The sequence below is a fragment of the Symphodus melops genome, assembly GCF_947650265.1.
Source record: "Symphodus melops genome assembly, chromosome: 11".
Lineage (NCBI taxonomy): Eukaryota > Metazoa > Chordata > Actinopteri > Labriformes > Labridae > Symphodus > Symphodus melops.
Window position 1 is genome coordinate 7,786,381 of NC_136701.1, and position 18,686 is coordinate 7,805,066.

General features: G+C 43.8%; 1 protein-coding gene across 1 annotated transcript in view; it reads left to right on the plus strand.

The window, feature by feature from the left end:
- Window positions 1-18,686, plus strand: part of LOC306832158 (RAC-beta serine/threonine-protein kinase-like) — a 42,344-nt gene that overhangs the window by 11,076 nt on the left and 12,582 nt on the right. Inside the window, exons 6-8 of the mRNA XM_079356607.1 lie at window positions 4,245-4,310; window positions 10,773-10,841; window positions 10,950-11,072. Of these exons, the coding sequence (XP_079212733.1) occupies window positions 4,245-4,310; window positions 10,773-10,841; window positions 10,950-11,072 (258 nt within the window). The remainder of the gene's footprint in view (window positions 1-4,244; window positions 4,311-10,772; window positions 10,842-10,949; window positions 11,073-18,686) is intronic.

Genomic DNA, 18,686 nt, shown 5'->3' on the forward strand with positions numbered 1-18,686 from the left:
ATCTGGTGAGCCTGGTTCCCTCAGGCAGGATGTTTGCTTATGAGCGCTAATGCCACAGAATGGAGCCGCTCTTCATTTGGATAGGCATCAAACTTGTAAATCGTTTCAGCAAGTTTTTCCAAAATACTTCATGTCTCTTGGTGCAGTCAGGTATGTCTGGTCTCGTAGACACGCAAGATTAGCCTGTCTCAGTCGGTATTCCACATCAACCGAGAAATTTAGTATGTCAAAAAACTCTGGCCATCTTTCTTGTCTTGTTGACGATGACGAGCTGTGTGTGGACAAAATCTCAGTATCATCGGAAGCAACGGAGGCATCCGACATACTTGTGTTGAAGGCCGACTCCAGCAATGGAATTACCTTAACAGTAAGTCTTGTAGCTGGCAAGTCACCTATATCATCAAGGTTGCAGAGGGCATTATCAAACTCAGGGTCTTCAGACATCATGCTGAAGTCATACTGCAGCTTGCACTTTTCTTTTCTTTTTATCTTCAGCTCATCAACCGTTTCTGGTTTTCCATCCAGTGACACTTTCCGTATATCCTGTTCAGTGATGATGAGTATTACTTTATAGGTTTCCATTGTCCTAGAAAAAGGGAAATCAGTTTAGGGCCCATTCAACATACTGTCACTCAGCACAATATGTAACGCGTTAGTGTCACATACACATTGCCTTTCACTCGGTAGGAGGATAAGGGGAAAACATCATTTAGCTCAGACAAATTTGTCACTGCCAGAGACCCTCCACCACTGAAGCACAACTCAAAAGCACGTAAATGTGATAATAAATTATATCAAAAATTAAACGTCGGAGCTTATCAATACTCTGGTCTTTAATGATTCAGCAGTTCAATACCGCATTTCAGTACCCACCTTTATGTGCAAAACACAGCGAGCTGGATAGTTTTTTTTCATTATTATTTAAACGAAAACTCGAATTACTTGAGGAATTGTTTCAGCCATAACATAAATACATACCCCTCTCCTTCACTCCTGTGCCACTGAGTCCGCGCCTAGGACCTCTGACCTCTGCACGTGCCGCGAAGTGAAAATTGGCCACTGCGCATGCTTAGACCCGAACTTCTTCTTCTTTCCAGCAGACTAAGCACGGTTTAGTATAATGCTGCCTCTCACTGGTGAAGTAACGTTATTGCTTCCATTGTTGCTACTTGGATGTTTTAAGTCAACGTCACTCACAGCAATGAGTAAAGTGAATAATTCACCCTGCAATTAACTATTACTAAAGTAAAACTAGTAAGAAGTGCCCATTATTGGTAACTGAGTAAATTTAACTCATGTATGTAAGTCAGGAAAGCTATCAACATTTACAGTGTAGGAGGTCGAGAGTAGCTGTGGGCCATGTTAATTGCTAACGTCAACGAAACACTTTTCTTAAAGTTCAGCTGGTTTTCAGGGGTTTTAAAGGGAGCTAGATCAATGTACATTGCAGTGTCTCCTCACCTTGAAAACAAATGCACTTCGTAATTAGATCTTTAGATAATCTACTAAAGCAGTTCCAGGTTTAATACCAGTTTCTTTCTATTTTTCTGATCTTTGTAGTGTTGGACTGGGTACAGACAAGTACAGATTAGCTGTTAGCAAAATTTTTATTTGGTTCATCCTTCTCATCAATTTATGAGATTATTGTGAAGGCCAAGATGCTACATTTTTTATTATTGAAATCGTGAAATTGCTCCAGCAATACTTGAAGATCAACTTTATAAACAAATTAAACTGAAGTGATTCGGTTTGTGGCCTTCATTCAGGGTCATCCTGTTATTGAAATTGTATCAGATGGTTGTTTAAGTTTACTGTATCAAGCTTTTACTATTGCAAAACTATTTTCAATTGGGTAAAATAGATCCACAAATGGTTATCTGAAAGTGCAACACAGATCTGTCCACAGCTACAAAACAAACATATACATTCATGTTTCAAGTAAATTGACTGAAGCCTGAGAAGTTTTAGTGTTTTGCTCTTAAGAAAAAGCAAAGGAGTCATCAGTTACACTTTAGGATATGTTTACATATCGGCAAATAGTTCCATACAAGAGTTCTTTATTGAATCACCTACTGTACATAATGATATTGATATAAGAATATGAAGAAATCTCTGTATGAAAAACGATATAAGGTGCACATGCTTTTTCATGCACTTAGAAGGCTGTATTGGACAAGATGAGGACATCACTTCATGGACATCACTTCATGTGCACTTCGTAGTACCATTGTCTTTGAACACAGTTCATCACTGAATTCACAAATGTGATATTAAACTCCACTATGCAAGGGAAACCATGTTCAATTCAGATTCTGAAATTCTACTGTCGTGGAAATTCTCCTCTTCGAGGTGGAGAGTTGCTAATTCTCAAAGAAGAACTTCGCGGCGGCGCTTGAATCAGATCTCTGTTTAATACGTGCAGCACGGAGGAGAGGCAGAGCATCTTCTGTCTAACCTTTACATTACAAGTCCTTTTATGCAATACAGAGAGATATGGGGAGGTGACCTTACACTTAACAAATGGTGATCTTTACATTACAATAGTTGTTTGAAGTTTAGTGTATCCTGTCTGTCTGGAGACAGTGACTCTGTGATAATGAAATAACATTTACATTCGTATGGTGCTGTCTGAGAGGGGGATGCCCTCCTGTGGCTCGTTGGCACCTTCTGTGCTTTCAGACGATTTAGTGGCTCCAGGAAGTCTTTGTAATTTCTCACACTACCCTAACCCTTCTCTTGGTCAAGGCTCATTTTAATAGATAGAGGCAAAGTGGAAAACTATCCTAAGGTCTGGCGACTTACAATTTGACTTTTTGTCAAGTAATCATGGACACCCTTATCTTGGCTAAAGAGGAGATCGACCACCTTGCCTGTTTTCAATACACAGTTCAAAAGTATGATGGTAGGGAGTTGGCAAGTGCACATTACATCCGTAATATTGTTAAGGCACCATCAATGCTGAACCATACATAGTTTTTGTAGCAACATATGCTGCCAAATAGACAACTGTTATTGTGACCTGCCTAAAGTACACCTCAACAGTAAGTATGCTGTCTAGTCAACATCTTTTTATGCTGTACCTGTCAGGTTCATGAATTATCTTAGCAAAGGCTAACTAACACACATTTAAACAACTTGAGAAGAATATAATAATAATACATTTTATTTAAGGGCGCCTTTCAAGACACTCAAGGTCACCTTACATAGAAAAAAACAACATAATAAAAACATTGCAGAACACAGTAAAAACATGAACACAGTGGATATAGAAAACTACAAAATCGTTGATTTGAACTCATGAAAATTTTTAGCAAAAACAAAAGTGTTGTGTATATACATATTTGAAGTGTAATGCATGACTTTGTGGTAAACAAGTCCAGGGACCGGCACAAGTCAAACCATGACACAGATTTTGGTCCACCCCAATAATATGCTAGACGTATGCAAAGCAATGTTATATATGTTATCCACTGCAATGGAATTTAGGATTTATAGATTGGAGACCCTAAATAACCACACAGCGGGTGTGTATTGTAACTAATGTCTTGTGTCCTGCCTGTCTGTATACTGCTACTGGATGCCTTGAATTTCCCTCGGGATCAATAAAGTGTCTGTCTGTCTGTCTGTCTGTCTGTCTGTCTGTCTGTCTGTCTGTCTGTCTGTCTGTCTGTCTGTCTGTCTGTCTGTCTGTCTGTCTGTCTGTCTGTCTGTCTGTCTGTCTGTCTGTCTGTCTGTCTGTCTGTCTGTCTGTCTGTCTGTCTGTCTGTCTGTCTGTCTGTCTGTCTGTCTGTCTGTCTGTCTGTCTGTCTGTCTGTCTGTCTGTCTGTCTGTCTGTCTGTCTGTCTGTCTGTCTGTCTGTCTGTCTGTCTTATTCTAAAGATGACAAGGTGGACATCCTGGCCAGGGAGACTGTTGGTGTTAATGTAGCCATCTATGTTAAGGTGGTCTTAGACACCATGTATAACCATACTGTTATGAATTCTCTCAAAACAACTGAAGCCTCATTCCTGCCTTGAAACATGTGATCCATAGGACCCAGAGGCGAAAGGTGGTGTTAATGACGCTAATCACTCTAATGTGACCATCCTTGATCATGAGAGTGTGAATGATCCACAGATTCTAAAATTTCTAGCTGTCCATTATCTGTGACTTTACTTAATGTCTTCTCTCAAGAGTTCTGCATTTCTCACCGCTCATAGCAAAGCCTTAATCTTTTATGCGTTTGCTTTTTTATTGTATTGCAGGACGAGGTGGCCCATACAGTCACAGAAAGCAGAGTGTTACAAAACACACGACATCCCTTTCTCACGGTGAGAATGTTTTATTGTACTTTTCTTTGTTTATAAAATAATTAACACATTGGTAGTATTTCAGTGCAGGAGCATTGCTGATAAAGTATGTGCAGTCTCAGTTTCCATTAGCAAAACTGACATTGTAATAATTAGGGACCGAAGCACTGACCAGTGCGAAGGACCCTCTTGTTTTTCAAATGATTATTTTTAGGGACCGAAGCACTGACCAGTGCGAAGGACCCTATTGAAACCCAAATGATTATTATTTATTAGGGACCGAAGCACTGACCAGTGCGAAGGACCCTATTGTTCTTCAAATGATTATTTTTATTTATTTATTTTTTTTTCTCCGGTCCGTCTCTTTGACGCCCTTTTTCACTGCCTGAACGTGAATGAAAACTCATCAAAATCTCCAACATCATCGGGTCTGGCGAAAAATTTGATATTCTCGTCATTTCATAAACATTTTTCGCAAGATGACTCAGTGGCGCCCCCTTCAAATTTTCAAAAGGGCCTCCCCATTGAGGTTTTTTCATCGTACGTGCACGAAAATTTTTATGCACATTAAGCATGCGAGATCTCACATAAAAGCCTCTTACACCCATTGTCAAAACCAAACAGGAAGTCCGCCATATCTTTTTTCAATGGCGAAAATTCGCGTTTCCCAGGTTAGCTGTTTGAACGAACTCCTCCAAAAGCAGTTATCCGATTGACACAATGAGAATGTCAGTGTGTTCTCGACATGTTGAAGATCTCTCGTTGTGCTCTGCACGTTATTTCCTCAAAGGGCGTGGTCATACGGACGCGTTGTTCGTCACAAACAGGAAGTAGTTTGTTTTGGGCCTTAATATAGGCCAAGACTCACCAGACATCACACACATGATCCCAGTGGAAAAATAAAACTAGACATGTTGGTATGAAAAGTGGGCGTGGCTACATGACTCAGTGGCGCCCCCATGAAATCTTAAAAACTGCCTCCCCATAGAGGTTTCTTTGTCCTACATGCATGAGATTTTTTATGCTCATTGGGCATGTCAGGAGCTACATAAAATCCTCTTACACCCATGGTCAAAACCCAATAGGAAGTCCGCCATATTTTTTTTTTAATGGTTCAAATTTGCGTTTTACAGGTTAGTTATTTGAACGACCTCCTCCAAAAGCGTTTATCCGATCATCACAAACTCAATCTTAGTGTGTTCTAGACTTGTTGAAGATCTCTCGTTGTGCTCCGCACGTTATTTCGTCAAAGGGCGTGGCCACGGCGTAGCATCAAACTTTGATGTCTCGGCGCCCTCCGATTTTTTAACCTTCGATGACTGTAAGGCCTGCTGCTTGGCCTCATGTCGCGGTCGCACTCTCGCGGTCGCGACACGCGCCGACATGCGCGGGGTGCTTCGGTCCCTTCATCACCGCTTGCGGTTTTAATTTTTTTCCTTCCGCCACTTCGGAGCCATTTTTGACGGCTTGAACGTGAATTAAAACTCACCAAAATCTCCAATGTCATTTGGTCTGGTGAAAAATTTGATATTCTCGTCATTTCGTAAAAAAAATTCGCAAAATGACTCAGTGGCGCCCCCTTCAAATTTTCAAAAGGGCCTCCCCATTGAGGTTTTTTCATCGTACGTGCATGAAAATTTTTAGGCACATTAGGCATGCGAGATCTCACATAAAATCCTCTTACACCCATAGTCAAAACCAAACAGGAAGTCCGCCATATTTTTTTTCAATGGCGAAAATTCGCGTTTCACAGGTTAGCTATTTGAACGAACTCCTCCAAAAGCATTTATCCCATTGATACAATGAGAATGTCAGTGTGTTCTCGACATGTTGAAGATCTCTCGTTGTGCTCTGCACGTTATTTCCTCAAAGGGCGTGGTCATACGGACGCGTTGTTCGTCACAAACAGGAAGTAGTTTGTTACCGGCCTCAATATAGTCATACATTCATCAAACATCATACACATGATCCCAGTGGAAAAATAAAACTAGACATGTTGGCATAAAAAGTGGGCGTGGCTAATTTACTCAGTGGATTCCCCTTGAAATTTTCAAAAAGGCCTCCCCATTGAGGTTTTTTTGTCCTACATACACAAATTTTTTTAGACTCATTGGGCATGTCAGGACCTCCATAAAATCCTCTTACACCTATAGTCATAACCAAACAGGAAGTCCGCCATATTTTTTTGAATGCAACAAAAATGGCCGAAATTCCTTTTTCACAGGTTAGCTATTTGAACAAACTCCTCCAACAGCGTTTATCCGATCATCGCAAGCTCAGTTTCAGTGCATTCTAGACGTGTTGAAAATCTCTCGTTGTGCTCCGCACGTTATTTCGTTTAAGGCCGTGGCCATGGCGTACCATCAAACATTGATGTCTCGGCACACCCATATTTTACCTTTCTGAAAGGCCTCCCCGTAGAGGTTTTTTTCTTTTACATGCATGACAATTTTTTTGTACGTTCATAATGTCAGGACCTACAATAAATCCTCTTACGCCCATAGTCAAAGCCAAACAGGAAGTCCGCCATAGTTTTTTTTCAATTGCGAAAATTTGCGTTTCAAAGGTTAGCTATTTGAACGAACTCCTCCAAAAGCAATTACCCGATTGACACAATGAGAATGTCAGTGTGATCTTGACATGTTGAAGATCTCTCGTTGTGCTCTGCACGTTATTTCCTCAAAGGGCGTGGTCATACGGACGCGTTGTTCGTCACAAACAGGAAGTAGTTTCTTACGAGCCTTAACATAGTCACACATTCATCAAACATCACACAAATGATCCCAGTGGGAAAATAAAACTAGACATGTTGGCACAAAAAGTGGGCGTGGCTAAATGACTCAGTGGCGCCCCCTTGAAATTTTCAAAAAGGCCTCCCTATAGAGCTTTTTTTGGCCTACGTGCATGAAATTGTTTATGCTCATTGGGCATGTCAGGAGATACATAAAAGCCTCTTACACCCATGGTCAAAACCCAACAGGAAGTCCACCAATTTTTTTTTGAATGGCTGAAATTCGCGGTTTACAGGTTAGCTATCTGAACGAACTCCTCCAAAAGCGTTTATCCGATCATCGCAAACTCAATCTTAGTGTGTTCTACACATGTTGAAGATCTCTCGTTGTGCTCTGCACTTTATTTCCTCAAAGGGTGTGGTCATACGGACGCGTTGTTCGTCACAAACAGGAAGTAGTTTGTTATGAGTCTTAATATAGGTGTAGAGTCACCAAACATCAGACACATGATCCCTGTAGAAAAATTAAACTTGTCATGTTGTTATAATAAGGGGGCGTGGCTAAATGACTCAGTGGCGCCCCCATGAAATCTTAAAAATGGCCTCCCCATAGAGGTTTATTTGTCCTACATGCATGAGATTTTTTATGCTCATTGGGCATGTCAGGAGCTACATAAAATCCTCTTACACCCATGGTCAAAACCCAACAGGAAGTCCGCCATATTTTTTTTGAATGGCTGAAATTCGCGGTTTACAGGTTAGTTATCTGAACGAACTCCTCCAAAAGCGTTTATCCGATCATTGCAAACTCAATCTTAGTGTGTTCTAGACATGTTGAAGATCTCTCGTTGTGCTCCGCACGTTATTTCGTCAAGGGGCGTGGCCACGGCGTACCATCAAACTTTGATGTCTCGGCACACCCCATTTTTTTAATCTTCGATGACTGTAAGGCCTGCTGCTTGGCCTCATGTCGCGGCTGCACTCCCGCGGTCACACTCTCGCGGTCGCGACACTCGCCGACATGCACGGGGTGCTTCGGTCCCTTCATCACCGCTTGCGGTTTTAATTCATCATTCTTTTTTTAATCATGAAATTCAGACACTAAACTCTTCATCAGTTTCTGTTTTCTGTGTTGATGTGTTTTTAATAAATACAATACTAAAACTACTTTTAATTAAATTCAAGAGGCCTTTGATATGACTGCTTGATTTGAAGCTTATATCAAGGGCTCTTTAACTGATTATGTGAGTCATGACCATGACCAATTTGGTGCCTGAGGCAAGATGTTAGTAGTCGTCCCTTATATTGCAGTCAGTTTGACCACCAAAGACAATGTTCATAAACTTAAAGAGTAGTGGCAATCAGCTTTGTTATCATCATTTATTTTAAAATAAAAACTACTTCTCAACAAACATGAACAGAATGGTTATAACTAGGGATGCTCGATATTGGCTTTTCTACCGATATCCGATATTGTCCAACTCTGAATTTCCAATACCGATATCACCGATACCGATATCACCGATACCAATATATGCAGGCTTTTTACATCAAAACTGTTAGGTAACAACAACATAAAATATCTCCTGTGGAATTAACACATTATGCCTAATTTTACTGTGATGCCCCACTGGATGCATATGTGAATGAAACATGGCTTTCCAAATGTACACACTGAGAAAAATAAGAGAACAACTTAAATTATGGAAAAAAGTGCCATATTTATTTAGTGTTAGAGAGAAACCTCAACAACAAACAGCCTCAAACAACACCACAGACAATATAAAAAAAAAGGAAGAGGCATATCTTCAGTCCATTAGTTGTAAACAAACATAGTCAATGAATGACTGGCCATAACTTGTCAAATAATATACTCAAACGGGGCTCAATCTCTTTTGAGAGTAACAAAATCCTCTCTCTTGATGCCTCCAGTACTCCAAAGGGCATCCTTTCGATGGGATGGCTTCTCCTAGGTATGCATGCACCTAAAGAAAGAATAAAAAAGACAGGGAATAAATATATAATAGAATTCCTCCATTTCTTTAATAGAATTTCTATTATTTATTTTTCTTTGAAGCACTGACTGCCAAATGGTTATTGTATTCATTGTATGTAATGTATATTTTTAATGTGACGCACTCAGCACAGCAGATTAAATTTAGTTTGATGATTAAGTGAATCAATTACTCACCTGCGCTGTCTCGCTTGTAGGTGCTTGAGCTGCTTGAGCTGCAACTTCATTCTCTGCAAGGATTTCTTGGTACATGTCCCGCAGGTTCGAGCCTTCTTAGGTGGGCAGTCCTGGTCCTCCCGGCCTGGGTCATCTGCACTTCCACCTGCAGTCTCTCCATTGCTGCCACATTGTTTTTTCTCAGTTGACTCTTTAAGCAACAATTGTGTGGTTTTCTTCGGTTTCGGCTGTTGCTTCTTTTCATCACTTTGCTGCGCAAATGTAGCAACTCCACGTGATTCTTCTTGACATGGGTTATTAAATGATGTATTAAAGGAAGACACCTTGTTTCCTCCTCGCATAACCGACGCTTTGCAGTCATTGCGAATTTATTATCCGTAGTTGACACTTGGAAATAGTTCCAAACCACGGACACCTCATTCACCAGGTGAGCTAACTTGTTAGCCACGAGTCCAGCGTGTTGTATATTGTAGCGTCCGTACGGACGTTAAAGGACGACGAGAGCGTTCAAATAACAGCTTTTAATAACCCGGTCACTGTCGGCCGTGACCACGCCGTTTACAGCAGAGAACAACGCATAACTTGCCCTAACAATCCAACTCTCTCCCCCAGCGTTCTCTCATACAGCCACTCAACACGTTCTCGCTGGTGCATTCACTGACTCTCCACATAATCGGAATTATGAACACATTATCAACTACTGACTTTACAACATGAACCGTTACAATATGTTGTTGTTTAACGTCATCAAGCGCGTGCCCATAAACGTCCCATGCTGCGTTCATGCAGACTCGGAAATTCCAATATCGGTTCCAATATCGGTTGTAAAAATCCGATACCGATATTTCCAAATATTACATTTTTAAGTCAATATCGGCCGATAATATCGGCCCTCCGATATTATCGGACATCCCTAGTTATAACACTAATATTTCTTATAAATAAATGTAAAATAAAATACAAACTAGTCAACAGAACAAAGAGAGAAGATGAGCATTTGTTAAACAACGGGCATTTTATAACATGGTGTGAACTCAAAAGTATTATTCTTCAGAGCAGTACAGAAACCTCAGCTGTTTATCAAGTGTGCCCAAGCGTTTTCCTTACAACCAGACCTGCAGCATGCACACATATCTATCAGTGAGGACTTCTGTGCAAATTGCATTCATGCTCTTAGACATAAATATTCTAAAAGCAAGAGCTTAAAACTATTAATGACAACAGGAGGTGGAAAATAAACATTATATTCAACTATTGGCCTGCCACTGGTCATCTAGTCCAACCATTTATAGCTTTTTTGCAAGCAGCAAGTATTCAGTTCAAAGCACCCTTAACCTAAACTACTGAAATTTTACATTCTAATATTTAGCTCTCTTAACTGAACACAAAACCATCCATTAAATTGTGAAAACACCTGATTATTTTCCTCTCCTCCTCCTTCATAGGGTCTCACCTTTTTATTGTTCTATTGTTAAATGCATACAGGTTTTCAGACTTGTTTATCCAAAGATGTATTTTATTGTATTTATTTTTCTTGTATGTGACCATGCTATTTCTGCAGACTCTGAAGTATGCCTTCCAAACTCATGATCGACTCTGTTTTGTAATGGAATACGCCAACGGTGGTGAGGTGAGACCTAAAATGATGCAATTTTGTCTCAGCAGCTTGCTGTGCACACTCGAAGACAGATCTTCTCCAGTAACCAAGTGTTACATTTAATCTGTTCTCCTTTTCAAGCTCTTCTTCCACTTGTCGCGTGAACGAGTATTCACAGAAGACCGGGCACGCTTCTACGGTGCTGAGATTGTGTCAGCGCTTGAGTATCTCCATTCACGCGACGTTGTTTATCGTGATTTGAAGGTAATTACTTGTTTAATCAATAGCTCATAGCATAATAAGTATGCTACAGTTTATATCAAAACATCAGCAAAGGTGATGTCACAAATTATTGATAAGATAGTGTCAGTAAATGAATATAGGCTAAATAAAGAAAAGCCCAACAGTTGAACACAGTTTATAATATTTTAATAAACTCAATGTAATAATAATAAAGTAGTTTTTATTTAATTCATTTTATTTAATTATTTTATTCATTCAAGTTCAGTGGCTGGTTAGCAATATTGTAAAAGGTTGAGCTTATGTGGTCCTTTTCTAGTCTTCTGACTACTCGAGGCACCTGAGTAGACATTACACCTGATGTCACACCTACCCATTCACAAACTGATGGCAGACGATGTAAAGTGACCTTCAGAAGTAATTAATCCCAAGCAGTGGGAGCAACTTGGCTGATGTGGAGGGGAGATGGAGCTTCTATGGTGCATAGAGTCAGCGGGGGGTGGGGTGTTGCCTTTGTGTGTCCATAAGTGAGGCAGCTCTTTGGTAAAAGCTGTTCCGGGGTCTGGTTGTGTGCGCGTGGATCACCATGTAGCGCTTCCCTGAGGGCAGGGGGGTGAACATGGTGTGTCCGGGGTGTGTGGTATCACAGTTGATGGTTGTTGCAGCAGCTGTTGTGGAAGTCATGCTTTCTTCAGGCACCTCAGGAAGTGGAGAATCAGGAGTCCTTTCTTTGCCATCGCTTTGATGTTAATGGACCAAGCTGCCTCACGGCTGATGTGACACAGAGGTACTCGAGGCTCTGCATGACCGCCACTCTCTCACCGTCAATGTTGATGGGGCAGTGGATGTTTGGCTTCAGCCTCCTGAAGACAAGGATCATCTCCTTTGTCTTTGCTGCGTTGGGGATCAGGTTGATGTCTTGGCTCCAGCTCACCAGGTTCTCGACCTCTGCACTGTAGGATGACACATTGTTGATGCCGATTCTGCCAACCACAATGGTGTCATCTGCAAACTTGATGAAGGAGGCTGTCTTGTGTGAGAGTTTGCAGTTAAGTGTACAGAGAGACCAGTAAGGGGCTCAGCACATAGCTGTTCTACTGATCTAGGTGTGTCAGGGCAGTGTTGGGAGCCAATGACGCTGTGTCCACAGTTGACGTGTTTGCCCTGTAGACAAATTGGTGATGGTCAAAGGACGGTGGGATGTTCTTGATACGCTATTTGAGCCATTTCAGTCTGCTTTTCAGGTAAATCATTCCACTGAAACAGCACTTACAAAAGTGGTGAATGACTTGCAACTGTCTTTGGATTCAGTCTCAACAAGTACTTTATTGCTGCTGGATCTTAGTGCTGCTTTTGATATGGTGGAGCACTGCATACTATTGGATAGACTTGAGAATTTCTTTGGAATCTCATGGACAAGTTCTCGAGTGGTTAAGCTCATACCTGTCAGTAAGATTTCACTGTGTTTTCTACGATGATATTCTCTCTGAGTCCTGTGCTGTCAAGCACTGGGTTTTCCAGGGGACTGTACTGGTCCATAGTTTTTTTTCACTTTTCCTATCCCTATTGTGTCAGATTTTGAGTTCTTTTGGGATTTCTTTTCATTGTTGTGCTGAAGACATGCAGCTGTACATGCCCTCATGTGTAGGTAGTGAGTGTAATACAGATAATCTTGAGACCTGTCTTGCAGCTGTTAAGAGCTGGTTATCAAAACATTTCTTGTTGCTTAATTCTGCTAAGACAGAAATGATGGTTATTGGTCCAGCAAAACTAGGTCATCATTTTGATCACTTTCCTTTGTCTCTCAATGATTGTGCTATCAATCACAGAGACTGTGAAAAATCCTGGTGGCTTTTTCGATCAGACTCTTTCGTTTGAGTTACATATTTTTCCATCTCAGAAACATATTCAAGATTAGACAAATGTTGTCATTTAAGGACTCTGAGGTCCTCATTCATGCTTTTGTGCATCTAGGCTAGATTGTTGTAATGTCCTTCTGTCTGACTTTTTTAATTTATTTTTTAAATCGTGAAAGAATCATATCATGAACCCAGTATCGTGAATCGTATCATATCGTGAGTTGAGTAAATCGTTACGTCCCTATACAGGTGTCATTATGGCTGACTTGATGCAAGTTAGGACAGTGGCCTGTATCAGGGAGCTGTTGAAAAGGTTCTGTCCTGTGCAGTGTTACTGGACCCATCCTGGTACTTCATCTGGGCTTGTGGCTTTGTTGGGGTTGATTTTGTTCAGAGCCCGTCTCTGTATTGAAATGAAACAAAGTGGTAATAAAAGTACAAATGTTTAGTGTACAGATGTTTCTGGTATTTGCAAGCCATCTTTGCCATCTTGGAGCATTGTGGGTATTGACCCTTTGTCCATCTACCAAAGCAGTGCAGAGAGAGTAGTCTCCCTCCCTTCAAATAAGAAATGACTGCCCTAAGTCCAGATCAAATTGTATGACTATCAATAAATTTTTTTTTTTTTTGCTGTACAACTGACTATCTGGATGTAAACGTGTATTAAATCCAGATAAAAACAAACAACATGAACTTCACCAGATCCCAGCTGAAAAATTCTTTACATTTTTCTAAAAGAACAATAGCTGGAGCTCAAATTTAAAAGGTTCCAGGCTATATACACTATATTGCCAAAAGTACTCGGTTACTTCCCATTAACACTCTCCAAAAGCTTGTGGACAGTCTTCCCAGAAGAGTCAAAACTGTTATAGCTGCAAAGGGTGGACCAAGGTCATATTAAGCCCCTTAAGAATGGGATGTCACTCAAATTTAGATGAGTCAAGGCAGGTGAGCGGATACTTTTGGCAATAGATAGATGGATAGATAGATAGATAGATACTTTATTGATCCCGAGGGAAATTCAAGGCATCCAGTAGCAGTATACAGACAGGCAGGACACAAGACATTAGTTACAATACACACCCGCTGTCCCCCCTCCCCTCTGTATACAATAATCCCCCAAACAAGATTTAGCAGCCCCTATGTGACTAAGAGTAAACATAATTATATGTTAGACCTGTGCAGTTAGCATTAGCAATTAGACTTAAAACTTATATAGCATAATGTACATAACCTGTGAGGAGAGAAAAACATGCCTACTAGCATCTAGCTTCCAGTCACCTGCTCGGCCTACTAGCATCTAGCCTCCGGCCACCTGCCTCACCTATTAGCATCCAGTCTCCAGCCACATGCCTCATCTACCAGCATCCAGTCTCCAGTCACCTGCCTGGCCTGCTAGCAGCCAGCCTCCAGCCTGGCCTACTAGCAGCCAGCCTCCAGCCACCGGCCTGGCCTGCTAGCAGCCAGCCTCCAACCACCTGCCTGGCCTGCTAGCATCCAGCCACCAGCCACCCGCCTGGCCTGCTAGCATCCAGCCTCCAGCCACCCGCCTGGCCTACTAGCATCCAGCCTCCACCCACCTGCCTGGCCTACAGGCATCTAGTCTCCAGCCACCTGCCCGGCCGGTTGGCATCCACCCTCCAGCCACCTGCCCGGCCTGCTAGCAGCCAGCCTCCAGCCACCTGCCCGGCCTGCTAGCAGCCAGCTTCCAGCCACCCGCCTGGCCTACTAGCAGCCAGCTTCCAGCCACTTGCCAGGCCTACTAGCATCCAGCTACCTACCTGGCCTGCTAGCATCCAGCCTCCAGCCACCTGCCTGGCTTCCTAGCATCCAGCTTCCAGCCACCCGCCTGGCCCACTAGCATCCAGCCCCCAGCCACCTGCCTGGCCTGCTAGCAGCCAGCTTTCAACCACCTGCCTGGCCTACTAGCATCCAGCCAGCAGCAGCAGGTCTGTCTGCCTACACTTTTTCTTAATCTTACAGTTTGTAACCTGCACTATGGCTCATGGTGAATCGGAGTGTGTATCCTGCTGCCTTACCATTTCGAAACTGAAGACCAGCATTGCCTCAATGAAAGCCGAGCTCAGGGAAAAAGATCAGCTCATTTTAGGATTTTCCACCGTCGCCACATCCCAGGCAAAGCGCCTCGCAGTCCTGAGCTCCTCTGGCCACAGCTGTCAGGATTCCACAGGCCTTCCCCTCCGTGCCCATCCTGAAGCAACCAACGACCACACTGTGCCATGGTCAGGCTCCACGATTGCTGACGTTCCTGAGCCTGAGCTTAAGACCAGGTCAGCTGTACCAGAGGATCCGTGGCTTTTCATGGGAGCGAAGCCAAAATCGAGAGCCGGGCCTGCTCCCTGTGAGAGATCCACAGAGACGTCACCAAGCAATGGGATAGCTGAAGTTGTGAGCCCCATGAGCTCTACACCGCGTCCGCGGGATCGTTGGTCCATAGCTAGTAGAGCTAAACACTGTGCCAAGCCTCCGTCGCCCCTTTCCCCTCACCCGGCTTTACCACTTGCCAACCGCTTCAACATCCTGAGCATGCAGGATTTTCCTCCCTTGGACGAGCGTGCACCACTGCCTTCACCTGCTCCAACAGTCAAATCTTCTTTCTCTCACCGCCGCCAATTGCTGAAGGAGGCTGTGATGAGAAGAAGCTCTGAATCTCCTTTCTATCCAAGCTCTAAAGTGCCCCTTACTGCTGGTAAGATAGGTGCCCCAGCGCAACAACACCACACAGACTTGACCGCCCATCTGCCAGTGAGTACCACCCGCACCTCGAAGGCCCATCATGCCGCCTTTTCTCCCCCCACAACACAGCCAACTATCCCTCTGCCACTTTTTCCGCCATCAACTCTAATCATCGGTGACTCAATAATTAGGTCAGTGCACTTTTTTAATGCCACCACCCGCTGCTTTCCTGGAGCCACTGTCACTGACATTATAGAAAAACTCCAGGATTTACTGCCCTCACTCCCGTCCTCAATTAAAAGAGTCATAGTGCACGTTGGCTCAAACGACACAACCCGCTCTCAGTCCGAGGTAACCAAAGCTGACTTTGATAAATGTTTAGAGCTCCTTAAGTGCTGTGGAAAGTCCATCTTCATCTCAGGTCCCATCCCCACAGTCGGTCGCGGCACCGGCCAATTCAGCAGACTTCTCAGCCTTCACAGCTGGCTCCAGTCAGTCTGTAGAGGACACGCTGTGGGCTTCATCGACAACTTCAATCTTTTTTGGAACAGATGGTCTTATTTTAAAAGAGACGGGCTACATCCGAACAAACTAGGTGCACGAATGCTCGCTGCTAACATACAGCACGCCGTGCACACAGCCCCAAGTGCCTGACTGTCTGTATGCCGGAACAGCCACGCCCCTTCATGCTCCTGACTCTATTCCACATATCATCCCAGTCAGAACCGAAAAAAGGGTCAAATCAGTTCACCACCCACCCTCCATTGCCCTATCGACAGTAACAGAGATGTTACATCTACGGACCTTCTCCAGGGCCGCTCCGCCACAGACTGCACAACACCACTACATTCTCAAACGACACATCCACAAAGGCTCTCAACGGAACTTTCAGTACAATCAACACAACAGCAACACAAACATCTGCTCCTTTTGGTCTACTGAGCCCCGCCCCCCCCGCCGCACTACCCGTCCTGTCAATCACAACCTACTGTCTTCTCTGCTCAAAGCAACCACATACACACCACTCACCTGTCTGAAACTCTGTCTGCTGAACATTAGATCCCTTAGTAACAAGGCTCTGCTGATCGCTGACTTTATTGCTGACCGTAAACTGGACATTTTATGCCTCACTGAGACTTGGCAACAGCCAAACGACTTTTCCCAGCTAAATGAGGCTGTTCCACCGGGCTTCTCCTTTATCAGTAAACCCCGTGCCACAGGGAGGGGGGGAGGTCTCGCTCTCCTTCACCGCGACAACATCAAAGTCACTGCTGTCACTATCCCCCACCATTCCTCCTTTGAATGTTTAGCTGCAAAAATCACAGGCCCAAAACCCACCATCATTGTCACCATCTACAGGCCACCAAAACCCTCCACCGTGTTCCTCAATGAATTTGCATCACTACTAACATCTGTTTGTGCCATGTCCCCCACTGTAATCCTCCTCGGCGATTTCAACATACACATTGACAATCCGTCCAACACCTTAGCTAACGACTTCACATCACTCCTGGACTGTCTCGGAATCACACAACATGTAAAGCTCCCAACTCATAACAAAGGCCACATACTGGACTTAATCTGCTGCACTGACATCACCCCCACCAACCTTGACATCATGGACTTCCCCATTACTGACCACAAAGCTGTACTTTTTGACATTCACACCCAACTTCACAAAGTCAAAGAACAACGGACCATCTCCTTCAGAAACATCAATCATATCAACACGACAAATCTCTCCACCCTGATCAGCTCCTACCCCAGCCCTCCCCTAGCATCCCCTAGGAGCGACTGTACAAAAAAACCGGACTCACCGTTCACAGCCAAATGTACTCGGACCACCTGCATCACTATAAGAATGCGCTTACTACTGCCAAATCTTCATATTATTCCAACCTCATCAACACTGGTACTGGCAGCAACAGAGCCCTCTTTGCAACGGTCAGCCACCTAATTCAGCCTCCTAAAATCCTCCCACCAGACACATCCACCGATCAGTGCACTGCTTTCCTGGACTTCTTCAACTCAAAAATCACTACCATTCACCAACAACTGGCATCATCCTGCACCTTCCTCAAATGATCCAACTTGGATGATCACTGCTGGCCAACCTCTCATCAGCTGCCTCTCTGACTTCACCCCAGTATCGGATCACACCATCTCTGAACTCATCCGCAAAGCTAAAACCACCACCTGCCAGCTTGATCCTCTTCCCACTTCCCTCGTCAAAGCCTGTCTGCCATCCATCTCTCCGATGATCACCAATATAATTAACTCCTCCCTCACCACTGGCATTGTACCCCCCACTCTCAAACTAGCTGCTATCACTCCCATCCTGAAAAAACCCGGCGCTGACCCAACTGACCTCAACCTCTACCGGCCCATCTCCAACCTCCCCTTCATCTCCAAAACACTTGAAAGGGTGGTTGCCGCTCAACTACAGTCCCACCTCAACACAAACAACCTCCATGAACCCTTCCAATCCGGTTTCCGTCCAAAACACAGCACTGAAACAGCCCTAGTCAAAATCACCAATGACCTCCTCTGTGCAGCTGACTCCGGACTTCTGACCATACTCATCCTCCTCGACCTCAGCGCAGCATTCGACACTATTTCCCACACATTACTCCTGGACCGCCTGGCTGGCATTGGGATCACTGGTGCTGCACTCCGCTGGTTCACATCATACCTCACTGACCGCCAACAATTTGTGCAAATAAGGGACCACAAGTCTGGGTGTTCGGGTGTTTCACTGGGTGTTCCCCAGGGGTCAGTCTTGGGTCCATTACTCTTCATCATCTACCTCCTCCCTCTGGGCACAATCCTCCGCCATCATGGGATCCACTTTCACTGTTACGCCGACGACACACAGGTCTACATCTCCTCCAAACCCACTGCCACCACCCCTCCCACCTCCCTCATCACCTGCATGGAAGACATTCGGAACTGGATGAGCAGGAACTTCCTAAAACTCAACGGCAACAAAACCGAGGCCCTGCTCATCGGTTCCAAACCCACCCTCACCAACTCACAACACACCCCAGTACCACCCATCATCATCGACTGTTTCCCTGTACCC